This window comes from Muntiacus reevesi, chromosome 3, assembly GCF_963930625.1.
Source record: "Muntiacus reevesi chromosome 3, mMunRee1.1, whole genome shotgun sequence".
Taxonomy (NCBI): Eukaryota; Metazoa; Chordata; class Mammalia; order Artiodactyla; family Cervidae; genus Muntiacus; species Muntiacus reevesi.
In genome coordinates, this window is record NC_089251.1 from 7,761,180 (window position 1) to 7,782,449 (window position 21,270).

General features: G+C 53.0%; 1 protein-coding gene across 1 annotated transcript; it reads right to left on the minus strand.

Moving 5' to 3' along the window:
* Positions 1-2,468: 2,468 nt before the first annotated feature.
* On the minus strand, positions 2,469-6,543 carry LCN2 (lipocalin 2). Its single transcript, XM_065927116.1, has 7 exons — positions 6,357-6,543; positions 5,676-5,812; positions 4,161-4,240; positions 3,832-3,951; positions 3,525-3,626; positions 2,732-2,761; positions 2,469-2,605 (listed from the first exon to the last, which is right to left on the minus strand). The coding sequence occupies exons 1-6, from the start codon at positions 6,492-6,494 to the stop codon at positions 2,739-2,741; spliced, it is 600 nt and encodes a 199-aa protein (XP_065783188.1). The 5' UTR covers positions 6,495-6,543; the 3' UTR covers positions 2,469-2,605; positions 2,732-2,738.
* Positions 6,544-21,270: the final 14,727 nt, after the last annotated feature.

A 21,270-nucleotide genomic window follows, 5' to 3' on the forward strand; every position in this document is an offset into this window, starting at 1 on the left:
TAAGCAAGCTCCATGCATGAGCGTTCCCAACCACCTGCTGTGTCTGTGTGGTGTGTACCCTCCATGCGTTGGCATGTTTCTGGGAACCTGTATGTCTCTCTGAAGGTCTGCTGCTCCTTGCACCCGGGTGTCCTCCTGTTTCACCCCTTGTCTGTGGGGTGGGCCCCTGTGAGCCCAGGTATGATTTCACATCTAGGAGAAAACATGTGCCTGTGTTTTTCTTTGGGTGTCCTGTGCTTGTAAGGATATGTCTGTGTGGATTGTGTCAGCATGTCCACATATGTCATCTGTGTTTCTGCCGTGTCTCTGCACACTTGTGTGCTATACACAGATGCAGGCGTTTCTGTGCCCATCAGAGGACACAGGGCTCTTCTGTCTTAGTGAAATACCCTGGTCGCTGGGAGGGCCTCTCACCAGTCAGCCAAAGGCAGGTGCCCAGCCCTCCTTTCTCAGCCTTGCTCACTCCTCTGCCAGGCGTTCAACCCCCTCTTTCCAGGGAGACAACCCAGCCCCAGACAGTACCACTTCCCCAACCCCAGGACTCCCACCCCATCATGGGAACCAGGCAGGGGAGGCCCTCAACTTGTCCTCTTAGAAGTCAGACTCCATGGAAAACTGGGCACAACCCCCACCATGGTATTCAAGGAGTGGCCTTTCTTCTGGACCTGAGTGTGTGCCTGGGGCCTGGAGCCTGGGGCTAGAGATCTGGGCAGAGGGAGGCAGGTGGGAGGAAAGGAGAGGAGAACCCAGCCAAAGCCTCATCCCCAGGCAGTGAGTGAGGATGGGAGGATGGGGAGCTGGATCATGCAGGTGATGAAGCCCGCTACCTGGCTGGCCCCTTATCTACTCCCAGAAGCCAAAGTGAACCTGGACCCTGCCCACACCACTCCTGTGGTCAAGGTTCACACACCAAACCACAGGACAATGCAGCCGCTACACCAGCCAGCCTCAATCAGAGGTGGGGACCTGTCCTTAGGGTCCCCGTTCACCTCTCACTCCCCATCTCACAAAGTCTGTCATCATTCCCCCCCACCCACCCAGAGCAGTGTGGCAGGCTGAATAGCAGTCCCTGAAGACAACTGGGTCCTAGTCCTTGAACCTTTAGAGTCCCTTAAACAGCACAGAGATCAAATTAGTCAATCCTAAAGGAAATCAACCCTGAATATTCATTGGAAGGACTGATGCTGAAACTAAAGCTCCAATACTTTGGCCACCTGATGCTGTGAAAGACTGAGGGCAAGAAGAGAAGGGGCCGCAGAGGATGAGATGGTTGGATGGCATCACTGATTCAATGGACATGAATTTGAACAAACTCTGGGAGATAGTGGTGGACAGAGGAGCCTGGTGTGCTGCGGTCCATGAGGTCACAGAGAGTTGGACATGACTTAGTGACTAAACAACGAGTCCTTGGAACCAGTGAATGGTACCTTATTTGGGAAAGGGGCTTTTGCAGAGGTGACGAAGTTAAGAATTTGAGAAAGAGAGATTATCCAGGATTATCACAGTTTAAAAAGGTGACCGGGTGGGTGTGCAAGTCTGAGGGTGGAGAAGCCTGGGTTTTTTCAGAACCCTGCCTCTCCAACCTCTGATCTTGCAACTGGAAGAAGAGGCAGGGAGGGGGTTCCTGATGCCGATAAGGAGGGGCTCCAGCTCCAGCTTGTGGGTGAACAAGGGCTTGTCAGGCCCAGCCAAGTGGTGGGTGCAGGCCTGGAGCCCTTGAGTCTTCTAGAATCTGGATTCCTGATGGTGTATTCGCCTCCCTGTCGCCCCCAGCTCTGCCCTTGGTGGTCTGGAGGTCATTATGGAAGGGGAGGCATGGGTGAGGACAGGACGCTGAATGGTCATAGCCGCCCACCAGTGGGAGCCAGGGAGTGATCCCTGGGCCAACCAGGGGCAGGGAGGTTTGGCTATCAGAGGGGCAGGGGACCACGCCTGAAGACGTTCCCTCCCCTGGCACAGCCTCAGGCTGGGCGTGCCTCTGCCCCACCCACTGTGCATCCCTCCTGCCCTAGCTGCCATCTTCCAGCACCCACAGGGGTCCTGAGGAAGTTGAGTGTGATAGCACCTCAGCCCTCGCAGCCCCCCTCCAGCTCCCTGGCCCTGGCTGAGCCTCTGCGGTGGTGCCTGTTGCAGGTGGCCGAACGTGGAAACGAGGTGTGGCCCCTTCAGTGTTTCTGCTGGGCCAGTCACTCCTTGAAGTCAGGGTCATGTGAGGCCTGCTGCTGGCCTGGGGTGGGGGGCTAGGAAGAGTCCAGCCAAAGCTGGCCACGGGCCCTGGGGCCGCCGTCTCTTGCTGAGGACCCGAGGGGCTCCGGGAGCCTTGCTGGTGTGAGCCCAGCCTCCGCCTGTCCTCCGCCCAGTGGCCCAGGAGTCCAGGAGCAGTCAAGCAGCACAGACTGGGGCGGGGCATGTGTTTATTTAGCAGGCAAGGCGGGGCTGCATCTTCCGGGCTGCAGCCCAAGGAGCTGCTGGGGGGCAGACCCGGAGAAGGGTCTCTGGGCTCTCTCCTGTCACTGGTGTCCAGGCTGGTGGGGGGGTTTACTGGGCGCTGGGCCAGGCAAAGGCTGGCATGAGGCGGGTGGGAGCAAAGAGAGACTGGAGGCACCTGAGAGGGAGACGGGGAAGTAGAGACAGCAACCGTTCTGGGTGGGGGAGCGCAAAGGTAGTTTGAAACCCCAGGCCCACTGCACCCCCCTGCTCCCATCTGTCCCCACTCCCCAGCTGTACTCACTGCAGGCTCACTGGTCATCGATGCACCGATCTGTGGGGGAGAGAGTCTGTCAGAATGGGCAGGGGTGTGTCTGTGTGTGTGTGTGTGTGTGTGTGTGTATGTGTGTGTGACTTCTGCCCACTGGGATGCCTGCCCTGCCCCTGGGCACCCCAGGCTCCAGCCTGACCCAGCAACTGCAGATCTGGGGGTTCCATTCAGGGCTGGGAGCAGGGGTTTGGGAGGAAGGCCTCAGGATGAGCAGCTCAGGGGCACCCTGTTCAGAGCAGGCCAGCGAGGCCCTGCCACACATCCTCTCGGGCACCAGGCCGCCCACCTGTTTACCTGCTGGGCCCTGGCAGTCCCCCAGCTATGGGGACTGCTGGCTCCCTGGGCGGCCCGGCTGGAGCCCCATGCCCAGTCCAGGCTGCCTGAAGACAAGGCCGCCTTTCAAGTCAGTGGTGAGTAGGCCTTAAGGCAAGGAGGAAAGGGGCCCTAGACAAGGGGGAGGGAGGAGGAAGTGGTCCCAGATAGTGAGGGCCTGGATCGTAGGGGGAAGGGGACCCCGGGGCCGAGAGACTGGGAGAATTTCGACCTGGGTCTAAAATCTTCATCTGTCAAGGAGGAACACTTGGGGCCCAGATCCCTGGGTGCCCCTCAGATCCCTGGGTTGGGGCAGGGTCTTCCTCAACCCAGAGTGGCTCCCAGGGAGGGGCTTCAGTGACAGAGCAGAGGGCCAAGCCCCTCCTCCGCCCCCCTCTCCCTGGGAGGCAGTGGGGGACAGCAGTGGGCCTGGACAGTCCACACTGGCCATTACCAATCGGGACGGTGAAGATGATGTGGTCATCGGTGAGGCGCAGGGACTTGGCGAAGTTGATGAAGTTCTCCTTCACTTCAGGGGTCAGCTCCTTGGTCCTCCCTGTGGTCAAGGTGGCCAGCGAGTGGCCAGCAAACACTCTATAAACATTGCTGGATGTATAAACAAAGTCTCTGACCCCTTCCTCATGGAGGGTCTGCAGAAGGGCCTCCCTCCCTGGACCCCTGCAGGGGCTCGGAGCTGAACTGGAGAGGACCTGGGGGGCTGGGTGGGGGTGGGTCCCCGAGGTCTCGAGGGAAGGACCCACCGTAAAGGGTGGTCTTGAAGTACCCCTGTTTCTTTTGAACCTTCTTGAAGAACACTATGGCAAACTGGTTGTAGTCGGTGTTCACCACCCGCACGGTGTAGCTCCTTATCCCGGGGTAGCCTGCGGGGAAGATGGGAAGGACAGGGAGGGGTCAGCTGCCCCAGCTGGGAGGAGGGAGCGGCTTTGTTCCCCACCTGTCTACATGGGCTCTCCATGCAGAACAGCATCCGTGTGGAGGGGCGGGGAGGACTGTGCCCCTTCTAGGAGGATCCTGCCTCCCCCCACCTCCTGGAAGCCCAACCCCAGGGCCCACCTCCCTCAGGACTCACTCCTAATATTGCCAAGGGTGAACTGGCCAGGCCGGGAGCTTGGGACAAAAGTTCTGATCCTGTAGTCACAGCCCTCGTCCCTGTGGGCAAGAGATGGGTGAGTAAGGGCAGAGGGGACAGGGGTTTGCGCTCCTGGGGCTGGACATGTTCAGGGCCAGGGCTGCAGCTGGAGGGGCTGGGATTCTGACGCTCCTGGTCTGGCCCAGCCCAAGACAGCCCATCCCCCACCGCAGCAGGAGGTCCCCTCCCCACCCAGCCCTCAGATGGGCCTCTGAGCCGACCCCTGGGTGTCCCTGCCCGGTCCTCCCTGGGCCACCTGACCCTGCTCAGATCCTCCCTCTAGCACCCACTGTCCTTTCCTCTTCAGGGCTGTCTCCCCTTGGTGGTCTTCCCTACACACTGTCCCCCACCCCATTCCTCAGGCATTTATCCCCTACTCCTATCTTCCCTCTGCTGCTTCCCTGTCTGGAAACTCTCCTGGGGGACTCACCCTCCAAGGTTCCAGTCTGCTCCATGCCAAGGACTCCTCTAGCTCCTGGGTCAACCCTGACCTGAGTTCCACCCTCTCCCCTGGTATTCCGGAGCTTATTTCCCCAAACCCATCCTCCCTCTGCTTCTTATTGCACACATGCTCCAGCCTCAGTCTCCCTGGGTGCCAGAGGGGCTGGGTGATCCTTGGCAGCCACCGTTTCTCTCTCCACCGCACCCAGAGGTTCCCTGCTCAGACCCACTCCTCACCAGATCACTTCTGTGCTGGTGTTTGAGGACCCTGGCAGTGTGCGGGCTGCCACCCCTGCCAAGCCACTCATCAGATGCTCCTGCTGGGTAGCTGGATGATGACGTGCTGCTTCCTGAAGGAGTGCTTCCCTCTGACTCAGAGTCCACCAGTCCCTGCTATGGATGCTCTATGCCTCCTTCCGAGGCAGAGTGGCTCCTTCAAGGCCCAGTTCTGGAGGCTACCTCCCTGTAAACCCTCAATGAAGACCTGGGTGGGGTTCCAGGCTGGATTCGGGGACCCTCTTCCCCATCCAGGAGACCCCTGCTCTCTCTCTGTGTCTTGTTTCCTGATGCCTGTGTCCATGCCCAGCACTGTCTATCTGCACTGAAATGACCAATAAATGTTGATCTGATGAAGGAAGAGGGCTTCCCAGGTGGCTCAGTGGTAAAGAATCCACCTGCCAATGCAGGAGATGCGGGTTTGATCCCTGAACCGGGAAGATCCCCTGAAGAAGGAAATGGCAACCCACTCCAGTATTCTTGTCTCAATAATCTCATGGATAGAGGAGCCTGGAGGGCTACAGTTCAAGGGGTCACAAAGAGCCGGGCACAACTTAGCGACTAAACAATGCAGGAAGAAATGAACAAATATTAATGTCTGAATCCACTGCTGAGCAGAAGGATGAGTGACTGCCTCTCCTCTGGTCAGCCCTTGACTTTGACATGAAATCTGCCTCTAGACACTCGGGCAGCCCCTTGGGTCTCCCCCACTTTCCCCAAGGAGGTGGCAACTCTCACCTTAATAGGGTGGAGGTGACGTTGTAGCTGCCATCTTCCTTCAGCTCGTAGTTGGAGGTGTACATCTTAAACTGGTCTTGCTCTTCCTTCTTAATTGCATTCCCCGCCACGCCTACGACGTACCACTTCCCCTGGAACTACAGGGGGGACTATAATAGGCAGAACCCACAAACCACCCTAGGGCCCCCCTACAGCACTGTCCCTGCAGGCACGGCTGGCAGCTTGCCCCCAAGCCAGGAGCCCCTCTGGCTGAGCACCAGGCCTGGGACTGGGCATTCAGTTCCTGGACTAGGAACTGAAGTAGTGGGAGCCAGTGGGAGCTGGGGGAGGCCAGGCAAGGAGGGAGCCCAGAGGATGGTAGGGATGGGGTGTCCTCCCTGGACCTCAGTTTCCTTCTCATGCAGAGGACTGAAGGTGTTCCCGTCATCCACTCACCACAGAGATGATGGGAGAGAGTGTGGACCTGGAAAAGATCTGTCTAGGTGATTCTCTTGCCAGCAAGGTCAGGGTCAATGCGGGGCCATGGAGCCTGGCTTCCATCAGGGGGCCGGAGGGCAGGCTGAGCTGAATGAAGCCTGGGCATCCTGCCCATGCAGGTTCGCTAAGACCCTTCACCTCCTGTTCCCTCTGCTCACATGCTTCCCTGCCCGCCCCCTGCCACTGTCCCTCCAGGGCCCTTACCTGGTCAGCCTGGAAGTTGGGCTGCAGCGGGATCTTGGACAGAGGTGGGGCCCGCAGCAGTCTGGGGGTGGAACTCCGGGCCTGGGTGTGCAGGGCCCCCAGGAGGGTGAAGCCCAGCCACAGGAGAGCTACGGACATGGTTTTGGGGCAGAAGAGGCCGGTGGTCCAGGCAGCAGCTAAAGGAGGAAACTAGTGAGCAGGCTTTCTTTTCTGGGGGGACCATATTTATGATCCACCTGACCCGTGGCCCACCCCAGGGTGGAGTGATTCAAATTTTGCCAAATCCCGGAAGGGTGAGGCAACTGCCAGCACTCCTGCTGAAATACCTGGCAAGATTCTGCCCCTTTCCTCGCTGGTCAGGATTGTGCAAGACCAGGGGCCAGGGGGTGGGGAGGGGATCTTCCCCGGAGCTCCGCAACCTCTGGCAGGGACAAGGACTCCCTCCACACCCGCTCTGTGCCCCTTCCCTTCACTCTGCTTGGCTCTGTACGTGGTTGGTGGTCCCCGATCCAGACGAGCTGTCATCTCTGGCTTCCAGGAGCCCCAGCTCAGCCCTAGCCCAAGGTAGGGTATGTGTGATGAGACTCCTGCTTCCAACCCCCCAGTGAAAATAGAGAATTACTCACCCTCGCAGCCCATGTAGTCAAATAGGCCTGGTTCTCAGAAGGGACAAGGAAGTGTGGGGCAGCTGAGAGAATTCTGACCAGGAAAGACAGAGTGTGCGGTGTGAGCCCTGAGCTCTTGGAGCCCAGATCCAGCCTCCTGCCCCCCCACCCAGGGAGCCCCACACCAGGCCAGAGGCTGAAGGACACACGCCTTCCTCGAGTTGGCCCCTTCTCTCCTCCAGCCCCTAAAGGACTTGGCCCCTGCTGTGGGTCCAGTAGATGAGACCCCCCAAGCTGGACACCAGAGCCCCACGTGTGGAGGCTCAGCAAAGCAGAGCGTGGATGCTACAGTCCAGGTGCCATGTTGGTGGGGTTGGGGGACAGCACAGGGTGGGCTTCTACATTGAGTAGGGGGGTGGGGGGCGAGGGCCTGAGGTCAGACTATCCACTGGGCTGCTCCGGACACCAAGCGCTTTGAGTCACAGGGAGTGCAAGGACTTGGTCTTTTTATTTAAAAAAAAAATTTTTTTTTTAAGGTGGACCATTTTTAAAGTCTTTAAAGTCTGTACTATAACAAACAGTCATTTGTTACGATACTGCTTCTGTTTTATGTTTTGACTTTTTGGCTGAGAGGCACACGGCAGGTGGGATTCTAGCTCTCCAACCAGGGATTGAACCCCGCCCCACCTCTGCATTAGAAGGTGAAGATTTTTTTCTTTTTCATTTATTTCATTTTGGCCACAGTGGGTCTTCTTGCTGCTCAGGGACTTTCTCTAGTTGCGGTTAGTGGGGGCTTCTCTTTAGTTTTTTTGCCTCAGTGGCTTTCCTTGGCGCAGAGTGTGGGTTCACGGGCTTCAGAGTACAGGCTCGGTAGTTGTGGCGCTTCAGCTGGGTTTAGTTGCCCTGGGGCATGTGGGATCCTCCCGGACCAGGGATGGGACCCATGTTGTCCCCTGCCTCGGCAGGCAGATTCTTAACCATGGGACCACCAGGTGAAGAAGATGAAGTCTTAACCATCGGACCGCCAGGGAAGTCCCCTTGGCCTTCTCTCTGAGAGGTCATTAGGCCATGTGCAGACTCTGGCCACAGCCCAGTGGCCTGGGCCTGGGACCCCAGCAATATCCCTGCCACGACTGATCCCAGCTTTGTCCTTGGAGGGAGGCAGTTTCCTCCCTGGTGTCCTGGCCATCCTTGGGAGGCAGTGGCGAGTCCCAGTCCCTGGGCAGAGTCACCCAAATTGCTCACCGAGAGATAAGGTCATCTGGAGGCCTGATCTCTGGCTGAAACTGAGGGTCCACTGGCCCCAAATAAGACTGACAGGGGCCTCGTTGACTCTTCCCACCTGCTGCTTGGGAACCAGCTCCCCCGGCCTTGGCTCTGGGGTGCCAGGCCCTGAGGGAAGAGGCTTTGGAGGGGTCCTGAGCTGGTGGGTGGGTTGTATCCTCCTGAGGCAGAGAGGTCCCCACAGGACCCCTGCCCCCTCAGGCCCTGCCCTCTCCGGTGGTGAAAGCACAGGAAGCAGAGATGAGCAAAGCTTCTTCAGGATATTACCACCGAAGCCCGCCCGCGCCCTCCGGAGGCACCAGAGGCCATCCCACCCCTTTCATCCTCGCTCGAGGCCCCAGGGCCTGCACCACTGCTGCTCACTTTGACCTTAAAAGGAATCCTCGAGTCCGTTGGTCAGTTGCTAAGTCTTGTCCAATTCTTTGCAATCCCAGGGACTGCAACACGTCAGGTTCCTCTGTCCTCCCTGTCTCCTGGAGTGTCCTCAAATTCATGTCCATTGAGTCTGTGGTGACTGCTAGATGTCGGGGAGGCTGATGGATGGCGCTCCAAAGAATTTAAGTCGGAGAGGGGCAATGCCTTGGATTACCAAGGAACCACTGCAAGGAATATTCTAGATTCTAAAAGTCAGGTTACTCTTAAAAAAAGAGGAGTGGGTCCTAAAAAAAAAACAAAAAAAAAAAACTAACGAATGAGACAGAGGGAGGGGTGACCTGTTCTCTTCAGTGTTTTAAGATTTCCCATTGACGTCGATAGCCAATAAATGTGAAGACCTGATCTGATTGAGCAATCTCAAAAAAAAAAAAAAAAGTCAGGGTGAGAGAATTCCTTGCTGGTCCAGTGGTTAAACTGGGCGCTTTCACTGCTGCGGGTCTGGGTTCAACCCCTAGTCTGGGAACTAAGATCCCGCAAGCCAGGCAGAGTGGCAAAAAATGGAAAATAAATAAAAGTGAAGGTGGCCGATGCTCCCTGGGTATAAATTGGGGAGGGGGGTTTGGGCTGGGTCTGCAACATGTGAAAACCAGGACCAGGAGCAGGAGTGGGGACGGGTCAGTTGCCCAGCTCAGGGGCCCCTGTTTGAATCCTGACTCCTCCAGGTGCTTGTAAATCTCTGTCCACTTATCCCGACCCCTTCAGTTTCCCCCTCTGTAAAGAGAGCTTCCCAGCAGATCCTGTGAAGCCACGTGGCCAGTGCACTTACATGGGGTCACCTCTGAGTTTCTGACCAAACCCTCGCAGGGCCCATCTCTCTGCGCTGGCTGTAGGCCTTTTTCAGACCCGCTGGCCTTCTCTGTCTCCCTGTCCTTATTTCTGTGTGGTCTCAGCCTTTGCTGACACCTGGTGATGGCCATCTCATTACCCTTCATCACCTGGCTGCCACTGCCTTCTCCCCTGGCCCAGCCCTGAAGGTTGGCCCGGTCCAGGAGCCAGGGGAACGGTGAAGTGGGTGAGGCTTGTACAGAGTCTCAGCGGTGTGCCACGGTGCCAGCCATACCTCGTGGGGGCCGAAGGATGGTCGTGGCCTTGGCCAGAGCAGAGGTCAGGCCAATCCCAGCCAACAGGAGGTGGTTTGGGGCTGTGTGGAGCTGTAGGGGCGCAGGGGATCAGCCAGGGTACTTGCTGCAGTCTGCCTCAGGAAGGGAAGGGTCCTGCGGGCTGGGCTGGGGATAAAAGTCCTGCCCGCCCTCTTCGGAGTCCAGCTGGGCTTTGGGGACGGGTCAGCTCAGCACACACACCGCCTTGCACGAGCTGCAGACCCAGGTGCTAGGAGGGTTGGGTGAGGATCGTGGTGTAGATCTCCTGTTTAGACTTGGACCCTGGAGGCCTCATTCCTCACCCAGCCCCCTCCCTCTGAACCTGGGCCCTGGCCAAGGAGGGCACTCGCATGTCCACCTTGCCCAGAGCCGGGAGCAGTTCTTGAACTCCAGGGCTTCAGAAAGTTCTGAACTGCACTCCTGGCCCCGTGTGGGCGACCCAGGTGCCTACCTGACTCCCCTTGGCCTCTGTCTTGGTTTTCACTGTGGCACCTGGGCTGGTCCTACAGGTCCTACAGGAAAGCACTGGCTTTCCCTTCTGTCTCTCTAGGAGCTGCAGATGCCCTGAGTGAGGCCATGACCAGCACACAGGAGTCTCAGGGTCAAGCCCCTCCTAGGAGAAGCCAGGGCTGGACATGCTCTGGGTCTCTTCAGCAAAGGTAGGAACCTAAAAACCACCCCCACCTGCCTCTCAGTGGCAAGAAGCCAGGAGAAGCATGGCTGCTCTGAATTTGTTCTGGCAGGCAGCTCTCTCTTCTATATGCCCCTGGGAGAAGCTTCCGGGGGCTGCTGGTGTGGTCTAATCCAATCAGGAAGTCAGTCAAATGCTCTCTGACAGGTTTTGCATCTCAGGAATCCAGTCTAACCTCCTGGACTCGTTTCTGGAAGCTTGGGAGCCATGTTCCGTCCAATCTGGGATGTTTGGGGCAAAAACAGCCCTCTCTCCCCGACTTGAAGGGCTGAGTGGGAGGACCCCAGGCAGGGGCCACAAGGTTCCCCAGAGTGGGGCCACACCTGGGAGTAGCTTGCAGGGAAGATGCCCCCAGGAGGCCAGTCGTAGGGGCAGGAACTCTTGGGGTTCACCGATGGACCCTCCTTGGCCACTGCGGGTCTAAGGAGGAAGGACTGTTCAATGTGAGGGGCCTGCTCTTCCTGGGACTTGACTGGAGTCTCAAGATTCCAGAAGCAGCTTTCCAACCCCCATCACTCATCTCTCAGCCAGGGCTCACTGGAAGATCTCCTGGTTCCTGCCCTCTCCACGTACCAGAGACCTTAGCTGCGGCAAAGCTCAGAAAGGCAGTCCCTACTGACACCCCCCCACCATACGCCCCCAGATTCCTCACTCTGGGGAAGTCCGTGGGGTCTACCAGGCAGCAGTGGCAGCAGCAGTGTGAGGTCTGGGCCCAGGTCCTTCTGCTTCCGGTCCTCGGGCACCTGTCCCATGCATGCACCTTAGATGGGTGGTCTTGCCATTCAGTGCAGGGCCTGGACTCTCATGCGGGCGAGAGGGCCTCGATGACCACTAGGGGGCCAGCAGATTGGAGGCCACTGCTCTGAGCTTCCCTGGTGGCTCAGAGGTAAAGAATCCGCCTGCAATGCAGGAGATGCGGGTTCGATCCCTGGGTCGGGAAGATGCCCTGGAGGAGGGCATGGAAACCCACTCCAGTATTCTTGCCTGGGGAATCTCCATGGACAGAGGAGCCTGTTCGGCTACAGTTCATGGGGTTGCAAAGAGTCAGACAAGACTGAAGTGACTGAGCATATAGACATATTCACAGGGGACTGGTGGACTGATAGTCACTGCTCTGAGCAGGATCTGCAGGAGGCAGCAAGCATCCCACAGGTGGTGGGTGGATTCTGGGCTCCCATGGAGCTGGGCAGGGGCACCTCTGTTCATAGGCCTTGCTTGATCCTGACAGTGGACAAGATCTACTGTTCCCAGCTCAGGACCCCTGCTGCTCATGACTCAGAATCATCTCAGGGGTGGGAACTCTCTGTAGAGGCATGCTGGGCAGGCAGAGGATGCAGGGCACAGGTGTGGGTGCTCCCTCTGTTCACAGAGTCCCTCAAGCTTCAGATGGATACTAGCCTCCCCAGGGTCAGTGCAGCCTAACTGCCCTCCTAGGAACCAGCCTGGGTCTGTCAGGGTTGAGTGACCTATGACTCCTTGACCTCTATCCACACCCCTGGGGACCCCTGTCCTGGGACACTGTTATGAACTGAATGTTCATGTCCCCCCTGAAGTTCATGTTGAAATCCTAATGCCCAGTACAATGGCATTAGGAGGGGACACCACTGGGAGGTGATTAGGTCATGAGGGTGCGGCCCTCATGAAAGGGGTTAGTGCCCTTATAAGAGACCCCAGAGAACTCCATCACCTCTTCCACCACATGCAGACCCAGGGAGAAGACGACCATCTGCGAACCAGGAAATGGGTGGAAATGGGCCCTCATCAGATACCAAATATGCTAGTGCCTTGATCTTGGACTTGCCAGAATCCAGAACCATAAGAATTAAATTTCTATTATTTTTAAGCCACATAGTCTATGGTATTATGTTACAGGCTGATTCAGACACCTGTCCACACTGCTGGATCTCCCTGTCCTGGGCCCCTTCTCCCCGACATCAGGGGTCTCCTGCTGAGACACACCCTGGGCCTTTTCTCAACGGACCGTAGCCTGCCAGGTTCCTCTGTCCATGGGATTTCTCAGGGAAGAGTACTGGTTCAATTCAGTCGCTCAGTCATGTCTGACTCTTTGCAGCCCCATGGACTGCAGCACGCCAGGCCTCCCTGTCTATCACCAATTCCTGGAGTTTACCCAAACTCATCTCCATTGAGTCAGTGATGCCATCCAACTATCTCATCCTCTGTCGTCCCCTTCTTCTCCCATCTTCAATCTTTCCCAGCATCAGGGTCTTTTCCAGTGAGTCAGCTCTTCACATCAGGTGGCCAAAGTATTGGAGTTTCAGCTTCAACATCAGTCCTTCCAATGAACACCCAGGACTGATCTCCTTTAGGATGGACTGGTTGGATCTCCTTGCAGTTCAAGGGACTCTCAGGAGTCTTCTCCAACACCACAGTTCAAAAGCATCAATTCTTCTGCACTCAGCTTTCTTTTTAGTCCAACTCTTACATCCATACATGACTACTAGAAAAACCATAGCCTTCACTAGACGGACACTTGTTGGCAAAGTAATGTCTCTGCTTTTTAATATGCTATCTAGGTTGGTCATAGCTTTTCTTCTAAGGAGCAAGCGTCTTTTAATTTCATGGCTGCAGTCACCATTTGCAGTGATTTTGGAGCCCCCCAAAACAAAGTCTGCCACTGTTTCCACCGTTTCTCCATCTATTTGCCATGATGTGATGGAACCAGATGCCATGACCTTAGTTTTCTGAATGTTAAGCTTTAAGCCAACTTTTTCGCTCTTCTCTTTCACTTTCATCAAGAGGCTCTTTAGTTCTTCTTCATTTTCTGCCATAAGGGTGTCTTCATCTGCATATCTGAGGTTATTGATATTTCTCCTGGCAATCTTGATTCCAGCTTGTGCTTCATCCAGCCCGGCATTTCTCATGATGTACTATGCATTTAAGTTAAATAAGCAGGGTGACAATATACAGCCTTGACGTACTTCTTTTCCTATTTGGACCCAGTCTGTTGTTCCATGTCCAGTTCTAACTGTTGCTTCCTGACCTGCATACAGATTTCTCAAGAGGCAGGTCAAGAGTACTGGAGTGGTTGCCATTTCCTTCTCCAGGGGATCTTCCTGACCCAGGGATCAAACCCAGGTCTCCTGCATTGGCAGGAGGATTTATGGTCTCAGCCACCAGAGAAGTCCCTAGATAGGCTGAGAATTTCTCAAATCATTAAGTCACTACAACAAACAACCATTTATTGGCTTAAAACAACACATTCCGAAGGCCAGAAGCCCCAAATCAGAGGTTCATTGTGCTGACTTTAAGGTGTGGGCAGCCACATGCCCTCAGGAGTCTCCAGGGAACCATTCCTTGCCTCTCCAGCCCTCCTGCGTGGGTGGCCTCACTACTCCAGTATCTGCTTGTCTTCTCATTGTCTTCTTCTTTGTGCATAATCTCCCTCTGTTGTCTTTTTTTTTTTTAACAAAACACTTTATTGCTAAAAAAAGAATACTATTATCCAAGTCTTCAGTGAGTCGTAATGTTTTTGCTGTTGAAGGATTTGAAATATTTCAAAAATTACCAAAACGTGATGGAAACATGACGTAAGCAAATGCTGTTGGAAAAACGCCTACAGACTCGCTTGATGTAGGGTTGCCAGAAGCCTTTAATTTGTAAAAAATATAAAGATAAATGCACTATGCCTGTTATTACTTTTTAAGTGAGGCCTTTCCTCTGGCAACCTATTTAAATTACAACCACACTTGTTTCCCACTCAGCAAGCAATTTTTCTTCCTAGCCTTTTTATTGTTTACCATCTATTTTTGCCCAGAAGGTAAACTCCAGGAGGGCGGGGATTTTTGTCTATTTAGATTTTCATTGCTCTATCCAGAGCCCTTTAACAGTGCCTAAATGTAATGCTGGCACTCAAAAATGGCTGTTGTCCCCAGTGGTCCAGTGGCTAAGGCTCTGTGCTCCCGGTGTATGGGGGCCGGGTTCTATCCCTGGTCATGGAACTAGATCCCACATGCCGCAACTAACAGTTCAAATGCCCCAACTGTTAATAAGAGATCCCTCATGCTGTAATGAAGGTTGAAGACCTCATGTATCACAACTAAAGGCCCAGTGCAGTCAATAACTAAATAATTTTATTTACTTTTTGGTTACACTAGGTCTTCATGGCTATATGAAGGGGCTAATCTCTGGTTGTGGTGCCCATGCTTAGCTGTCCCGGAGTCTTCCTGGTCCACGGATGGAACCAATGTCCCCTGCATTGGCACGTGGATTCTTAACCACTGGACCACCCAGGAAGTCCAATAAATATTTTTTTTAAATGGCTGTTGAATGAATGGAGATGCATATACCTAGGACCCTTTGGATGCTGAGAGGCAGATGGTACTGCCTTTCAGTCATATTCTGTATTTTAAAACCCTTGAACCTGCAACAGATATTGCAGTCACTGTCTTATTATTTGTTTGTTCGTTCAGTCACCAAGTCATGTCCGACTCTTTGAGACTCCACGGACTGAAGCAGTCCAGGCCTCCATGTTCCTCACCATCTCCCGGAGTTTGCCCAAGTTCGTGTCCTGCCTATAGGAGGACCTTTGGGAGATGCTAGTCCTGTGCTACCTGGGCCATGACATCTGTGACATAACCATCCTTTACTTACCTTAAAAACAGTTATGGGACTTCCCCGGTGGTCCACTGGTCAGGACTCTGTGTTTCCACTGCAGCGGGCACAGGGTCAATTCACAGTCTGGGAACTAAGATCCCACATGCCATGTGGCACAGCCAAAAAAACCCAAAATAAAACACTGTCCTCATTCATTAAAGGGATCAAATCAGAATGTATCTGTTGAGCGGAAGACGGGACTGCTCACAGAGTTGCCAAATAAAATATGAGATGCACCGAATGCCTAATTAAATTTTGATTCCGGATAAACAACAAATAATCTCTTAGCATAAGTACAACCCATGCAGTTATTAAGTGGGTGTCTTGTGTTTTTATTTGCTAAACGTGGCAATGCTATACTGGTGACCGTCTTATCTGAAAAGTTATAAATTGTCTTCGCATGGCCTTTCTACAATGGCCTTTCTCCATTCTAGAAATGGAGGCAGGGAAAGAGAAGGAGGAGACTGCTGAGAGAAATTAGCAAGAATGCGACTCATTCTCATGGCCTCTGCTCATCTTATGAGAACACTCATGATGACATTTGGGTTTCCCTTATAGCTCAGTTGGTAAAGAATCTGCCTGCAGTGCAGGAGAGCTGGGTTTGATTCCTGGGTCAGGAAGATCCCCTGGAGAAGGAAATGGCAACCACTCCAGTGATCTTGCCTGGGAAATAACATGGACAGAGGAGCCTGGTAGGCTACAGTCCATGGGGTCACAAGAGTTGGACATGACTTATTGACTAAACCACCACCACTACCACCATGATGATATTTAGGGCCACTTGGATAATCTGAAAAACTTTCATGTCAAATCCCATTTAACTAAAAATTTTGAACTGCAATATTCACTTTATTGAGGTGGTCTGGGAAAACTCCAATTTATTTAAAAAGCAAAGAAGGAAAGAAAGATGGAAAGAAGGAAGAGGTGGATCACCAGCTTAGAACACCTGTCTTCTACTATTCAAATATTGGTGAATTGTGAAAGTAATTTTATTCTTTTAGAAATCTGAAAACAGAATGCAAAAGATCATATTATGAATCAGGAATTAGGATATTGTCAATCTGCACAAAAGCAAAAAAAAGAAAAAACAAAAACAAAACTGGGCCATACCAAGCAAAAAATAGCTTGTTTGTTTGTTTCTGAAGAGAGTAACACATTTTATTTATAAACTGTAACAATCAGGCATTAGTAAGACATTAACTACTATATAAAATTTTTTAAGTAGTAATAAAGAAAAAAATATTTAACTTAGTCACATCTGCAAAGACTTTTTTCCAAATAAAGTTACATTTACATTTGCAGGAATTTAGACAAAAATACCTTTGGGGGGACTTTTCAGCCTATCAGAGTCCCATGATCCATATAGACCTCTTTGCCCCACAACCCAGTCCCCACCTGTCCTGAGCCATCCACACCCCAGACTTGCTCAGGAAGAAACTTGGGTTCATCTCAGTCCCTGGCAGCCTAGTCTGCGCAGCTGCAGCTGGACTGCTGAGGAGCTCCAGGACTCAGGTTCCAGGCAGGGTTCCTGGATGCCCCGGCACGCTGCGGACCTGTGGCTGGAGCTTGGAAGCCCTGCCCTTCTGCCACTGTCTGTGCCTCCTCCTGCTTCCCGATGTTCCCTTCCCTGCTGAGGGTTCTCACAGGCCCCCAGGGCACACCAAGTGTTTCCTCCCAGTGAGTGCTGTATTAGGAGAGGTAGGATAGGCCCCTCTGCAGACGACCTTAAGGTCCTCCCTTCCTGATCAGAGCCCTCCCCTTTTTAATCTATGAAGTATCCCTCCCAGGGGCAGGGAGGGGAAGGGGCTGTTTCCACCAGCTCCTGCCCAGTGAGGGCTATTTCGGAGAATTATTGGAGAAGGGGCAGGGCCGACTTCTGATCATTGGAGCTTGTGGACTGGAGTCGGACTACTGCCAAGAAAAGTCAAAAGGCAAGGATGGACAGGATCAGATGCTGCTGGAGAGCAGAGAAGGGGAGGCTATTGAGATGAGGCTACTGCTGCAAAGGGCAGGCAGGGAGGGGTGTCTGGTTCTCCTGTGGCCCGAGTGGATGTTGGGGAGTGCACCTTGAGGGAGGGTTCATTTGAAAAGCAAACCTGGCAAACAGCAATCTGGATACCCTGAAGGGCCCTCACTGCCAGACAACCAGATCTAGCGTGAAATAGACTCTTAATGCCCTGCTGGGCCCACAATAAATAAGGAACATTCATGGCTTTAAGGATGTGTTTTAGGATAATTAGAAAGGCTCCAACATCATGAGCAAATTGTCCAAAATAAAAATGTATGAAAGAAACCACAGAATAAATCCAAAGAAAACAGAAGGAAGGACAAAATAAAGTTAAAGAGAAGAAGTTAATAAAATAGAAAGATACAATAGGAATATCAAAGCCAAAAAGTTGATTCTTGGAAAAGACTAATAAGGGACTTCCCTGGTGGCCCAGTGGTTAAGACTCTGCACTTCTACTGCAGGAAGCGTGGGTTCGATCCCTGGCTGGGGAGCTAAGAGTCCACATGCCCCACGGCATGGCCAAAAAACAGGAAAAAGGCTAAAAACATAGAAATTTAGAAAAATTTCTCAAGACAGAAAGATATAAGGCACAAATAAATAGAAATAAAAGAAAGATATAACTATAGATTCCATACAAATTATACAAGAACAGGCAAATGTTCCAGAAAATGAAATGGGAAATTTCCCAGTAAATTGTAACTTGCCAAAATGGATTCAAGAAGCCATCACAGAAATCAAATCAATTATTAACAGATCTTCCCACAAATATCAGACAAGCAATATAAACTATGCATGTTCAAAGTGCACAATTTGACAAGTTTTTAAAAACAAATTTTTTAAATAATTTGATTTATATAAAAACTGTAAAGGGTTCTCATATACCCTGCACCTAGTTTTCCATATTTTAACCTCTTATATTGATATGATACATTTGTTACAGTTAACAAACCACCAATTGTACATTATTAACTGAAGTCCATGCTTTATTCAGACCTCCCTTGGTTTGTCCATAATGCCCTTTTTTCTGTTTCAGGATCCCACAGTACATTTACTTGTTATGACTCCGTAGGTTTCTTTCTGCTCTGACACTCTCTCAGATGTTCCTTGGTCTTGATGACATTGACAGGTTGGAGGAGCACTGCTCAGGTAGTGTAGAATGTCCCTCTACCGGGATTTCTCATGTGTTATCCTCATGGATAGACCAAGTTGAGGGGAGGAAGAGTACAGAGGTCAAATGCCATTTTTGCATCACATTCTGTCAAGGGTACATACTATCAACATGATTGATCACTGTTGATGCTGACCTTGGTCACCTGGCTGGGGGGTGAGTGTTGGGCTTCTCTGCTGCAGTTAGGCTTCATCCCCCTTCCCACACTGTCGTCATGGGAAGGAGTCAACTTGCCCAGCCTGCACCTAAAAGGGAGGAGTTTTTCTCCACCTTCTTGAGGGCAGGATGTCTACACAAATTATTTGGAATTCTGCACAAGAGATTTTTCTCTTCTCCTCTATTTATTAATTCAATCATTTATTTATATCAGAATGAGTTCATGGAATATTCATTTTATACTTTGGGTTATAATCCAATACTACTTAATTTTGTTGATCAAATTATTCCAACTTTGGCCATTGGGAGCTCTGAAGTCCTCTTGCCATACCCCATTCATTGTGGTTTTTGAGCAGTTTGTTAAGTTATGATATATATATAAATACCCCATGGAACCACTGAGGAGGGCATGGCAACCCTCTCCAGTATTCTTGCCTAGAGAATCCCATGGACAGAGGAGCCTGGTGGGCTACAGCCCATGGGGTCACAAAGAGTCGGATACGACTAAAGCGACTGAGCATGCATGAAACCACTACCACAATTAATAGTGAACGCATTCATCACTCCCCCCCCCACCAAAGATTCCTCATGCTCTTTCCCTCCTGCTCTTCCTCACACACTCCGTACTCCACCCCCAGGCACCCCTCAATCTGCTTTCTGTCACCAGAGATTAGCTGGCATTTTCTAGTTGTATATAAAAGAAAGTGAAAGTGAAGTCGCTCAGTCGTGTCTGACTCTTTGCCACCCCATGGACTGTAGCCTACCAGGCCCTTCCATTCATGGGATTTCCCAGGCAAGGGTACCGGAGTGGGTTGCCATTTCCTTCTCCAAGGGATCTTCCCGACCCAGGAATCGAACCTGGGTCTCCCGCATTGTGGGCAGGTGCTTTGCCCTCTAAGCCACCAGGGAAGTCTAGTTGTATATAAAAGTGGAATCAAATAGCATATATACCCTATTGCCTGGCCTGTTTCATTAAGCACAATTATTTTGAAATTCATCTCTTTCCTAGGTTTTGGGTGAGATGAAGGGGCAGTGGGACACATGGGTAGAACCTACTGGGGTGGCAGAAAGGGGTAACTGGCAGTTTCAGAGGAGGTGGCAGAGCAGGGGCTTGGCCATGGGGGGTAAAGAGGTTGGCAGGACTCTTGGGTTCTCCCTTGATGATGGAGGCAGGAACAGAAGAGGAGAAAATGGTTAGGTGGGAGAGATAGCAAGTTGGGTGCTTGTACCAGGATGAAGGTGGGGTTCCTGGGGGACACTCTGGCTGTCCCAGAAGCAGGGACAGGATAGGACTGCCCTGAAACCCCAGGCTGGGCATTCACGACACAGATGGTAACAGAAACCAGGGGAGCAAAGAAGTGGCCGAGGTCATATGCCTGGAACCTAGAGAAGCCAGCACAGAACTCTGAAGAACCAAACTCTTGGGGGTGGGGGTAGCTACAGAAGAGAGGGTAAAGGAAAACAAAAAGGGGTGGGGGTTTCAGACCCACAGAGGGGCATGTGTCCGTCCAGGAGACTGATCACTAGGGTCAGATACCAATGGGAGGTCACGGAGGCTGGATCCTGGAATGGGGCTCCTGGACTGGCAGGATCTGGGCTCTGCCTGAACAGAGGCTCTGTCTTCTCTGCGCGAGAGGCCTGGGTCTCAGCTACCTGTCCCCAGATGTTCCACAGCAACAAGGAAGAGTATGGCCATCCCTGGGACTTGCTCAGACTTGGGCTTAGGGATCCACCCAGGTAAGTGACAGAGAGGAAGCCTTCGGCTGGAATGAGGTAAGGAAGAGGCAGTATAGGGACCCAGGGCAGACAACACTGGAAGACAGGCCAACACATGTGAGTCTGCCCTTAGGTCCTGCCAAATCTTGGCCAGGAGGACAAAGAGAGAATTTGCCAAGTATTTTGGTGGAGGATTGGGTTATTGGGTTTTCTTCTTATATTTGGCAAGGGTGGAACAAGCTGCCAGGTGGGCAAAAAATAGGGGTCTCTAAAACACTGGCCTCTCAAGCTTCCAGCCTCTTCCCATTCATTTCCCCATTGAATCCTGATACATCTCAATGCAGCAGACACTAATCATTATCCTTATTTTACAGATGGGGAAACTGAGGCTCCAGAGGTGAGAAGGGAGCGGAGAGTTCTCTCTCCTGACCCTCCCTCCTTCCCTTCCCCTGCAGTGCTGTGCAGGCAACAGGATGCTTTGAAAGTAAGTCACATTCACCAGGGCTCCAGACCACTACCAGCAAAGGTGGCTAGCAATGCTGACGCCCACCCAGATAGACGGTCTGGCTGAGCCAAGAGGGTCCAGCTCAGCCCTGCTCCCTTAGGAGCCTCTGTCTCCACCGGGGCTGAAAAAAGTGGATGGAGCAAATCCCAATCCCAAAGGGCGAGTGACCCTGTAGCGGCCTCAGTATCTCCAGCTGTAAAACGGGGCCGGTTGACCACAGTTCTCCAATGTGCGGTTTCCAGGGACCTACTCGCAGGTGCCCGCCCCGGAAACTCCAGAAGAGAGCCGGCAGCCCTAGACCCACCCTGGGGCGGGGGATGGGAGGGCTCTGGGGTTCCTTCCCAGCCTCGATTCCCCTTCCCAGGAGGGCATCCCTGAGAAAGCAAACGTCGCTTCAGCAGCGCCCCTACCCCCCGAGTCACCGGCTTCCACGAAGCCGTCGTCCTCGCCTTGCGCGCTCGCGTCCACCGGCGTGCCCAGGTCCCGACACCGTAGACACGGGCACCACAAGGGCCCCGAGAAGATGCGACACGGCGACTGTCGCACAGAAAGGCTGACACGGGGCGGAAGGTGGAGGCTGTGGACCGAACGCTGGGCCGGAGGAGCGGGACGCCGCAGAGGGGGCCCCCGGC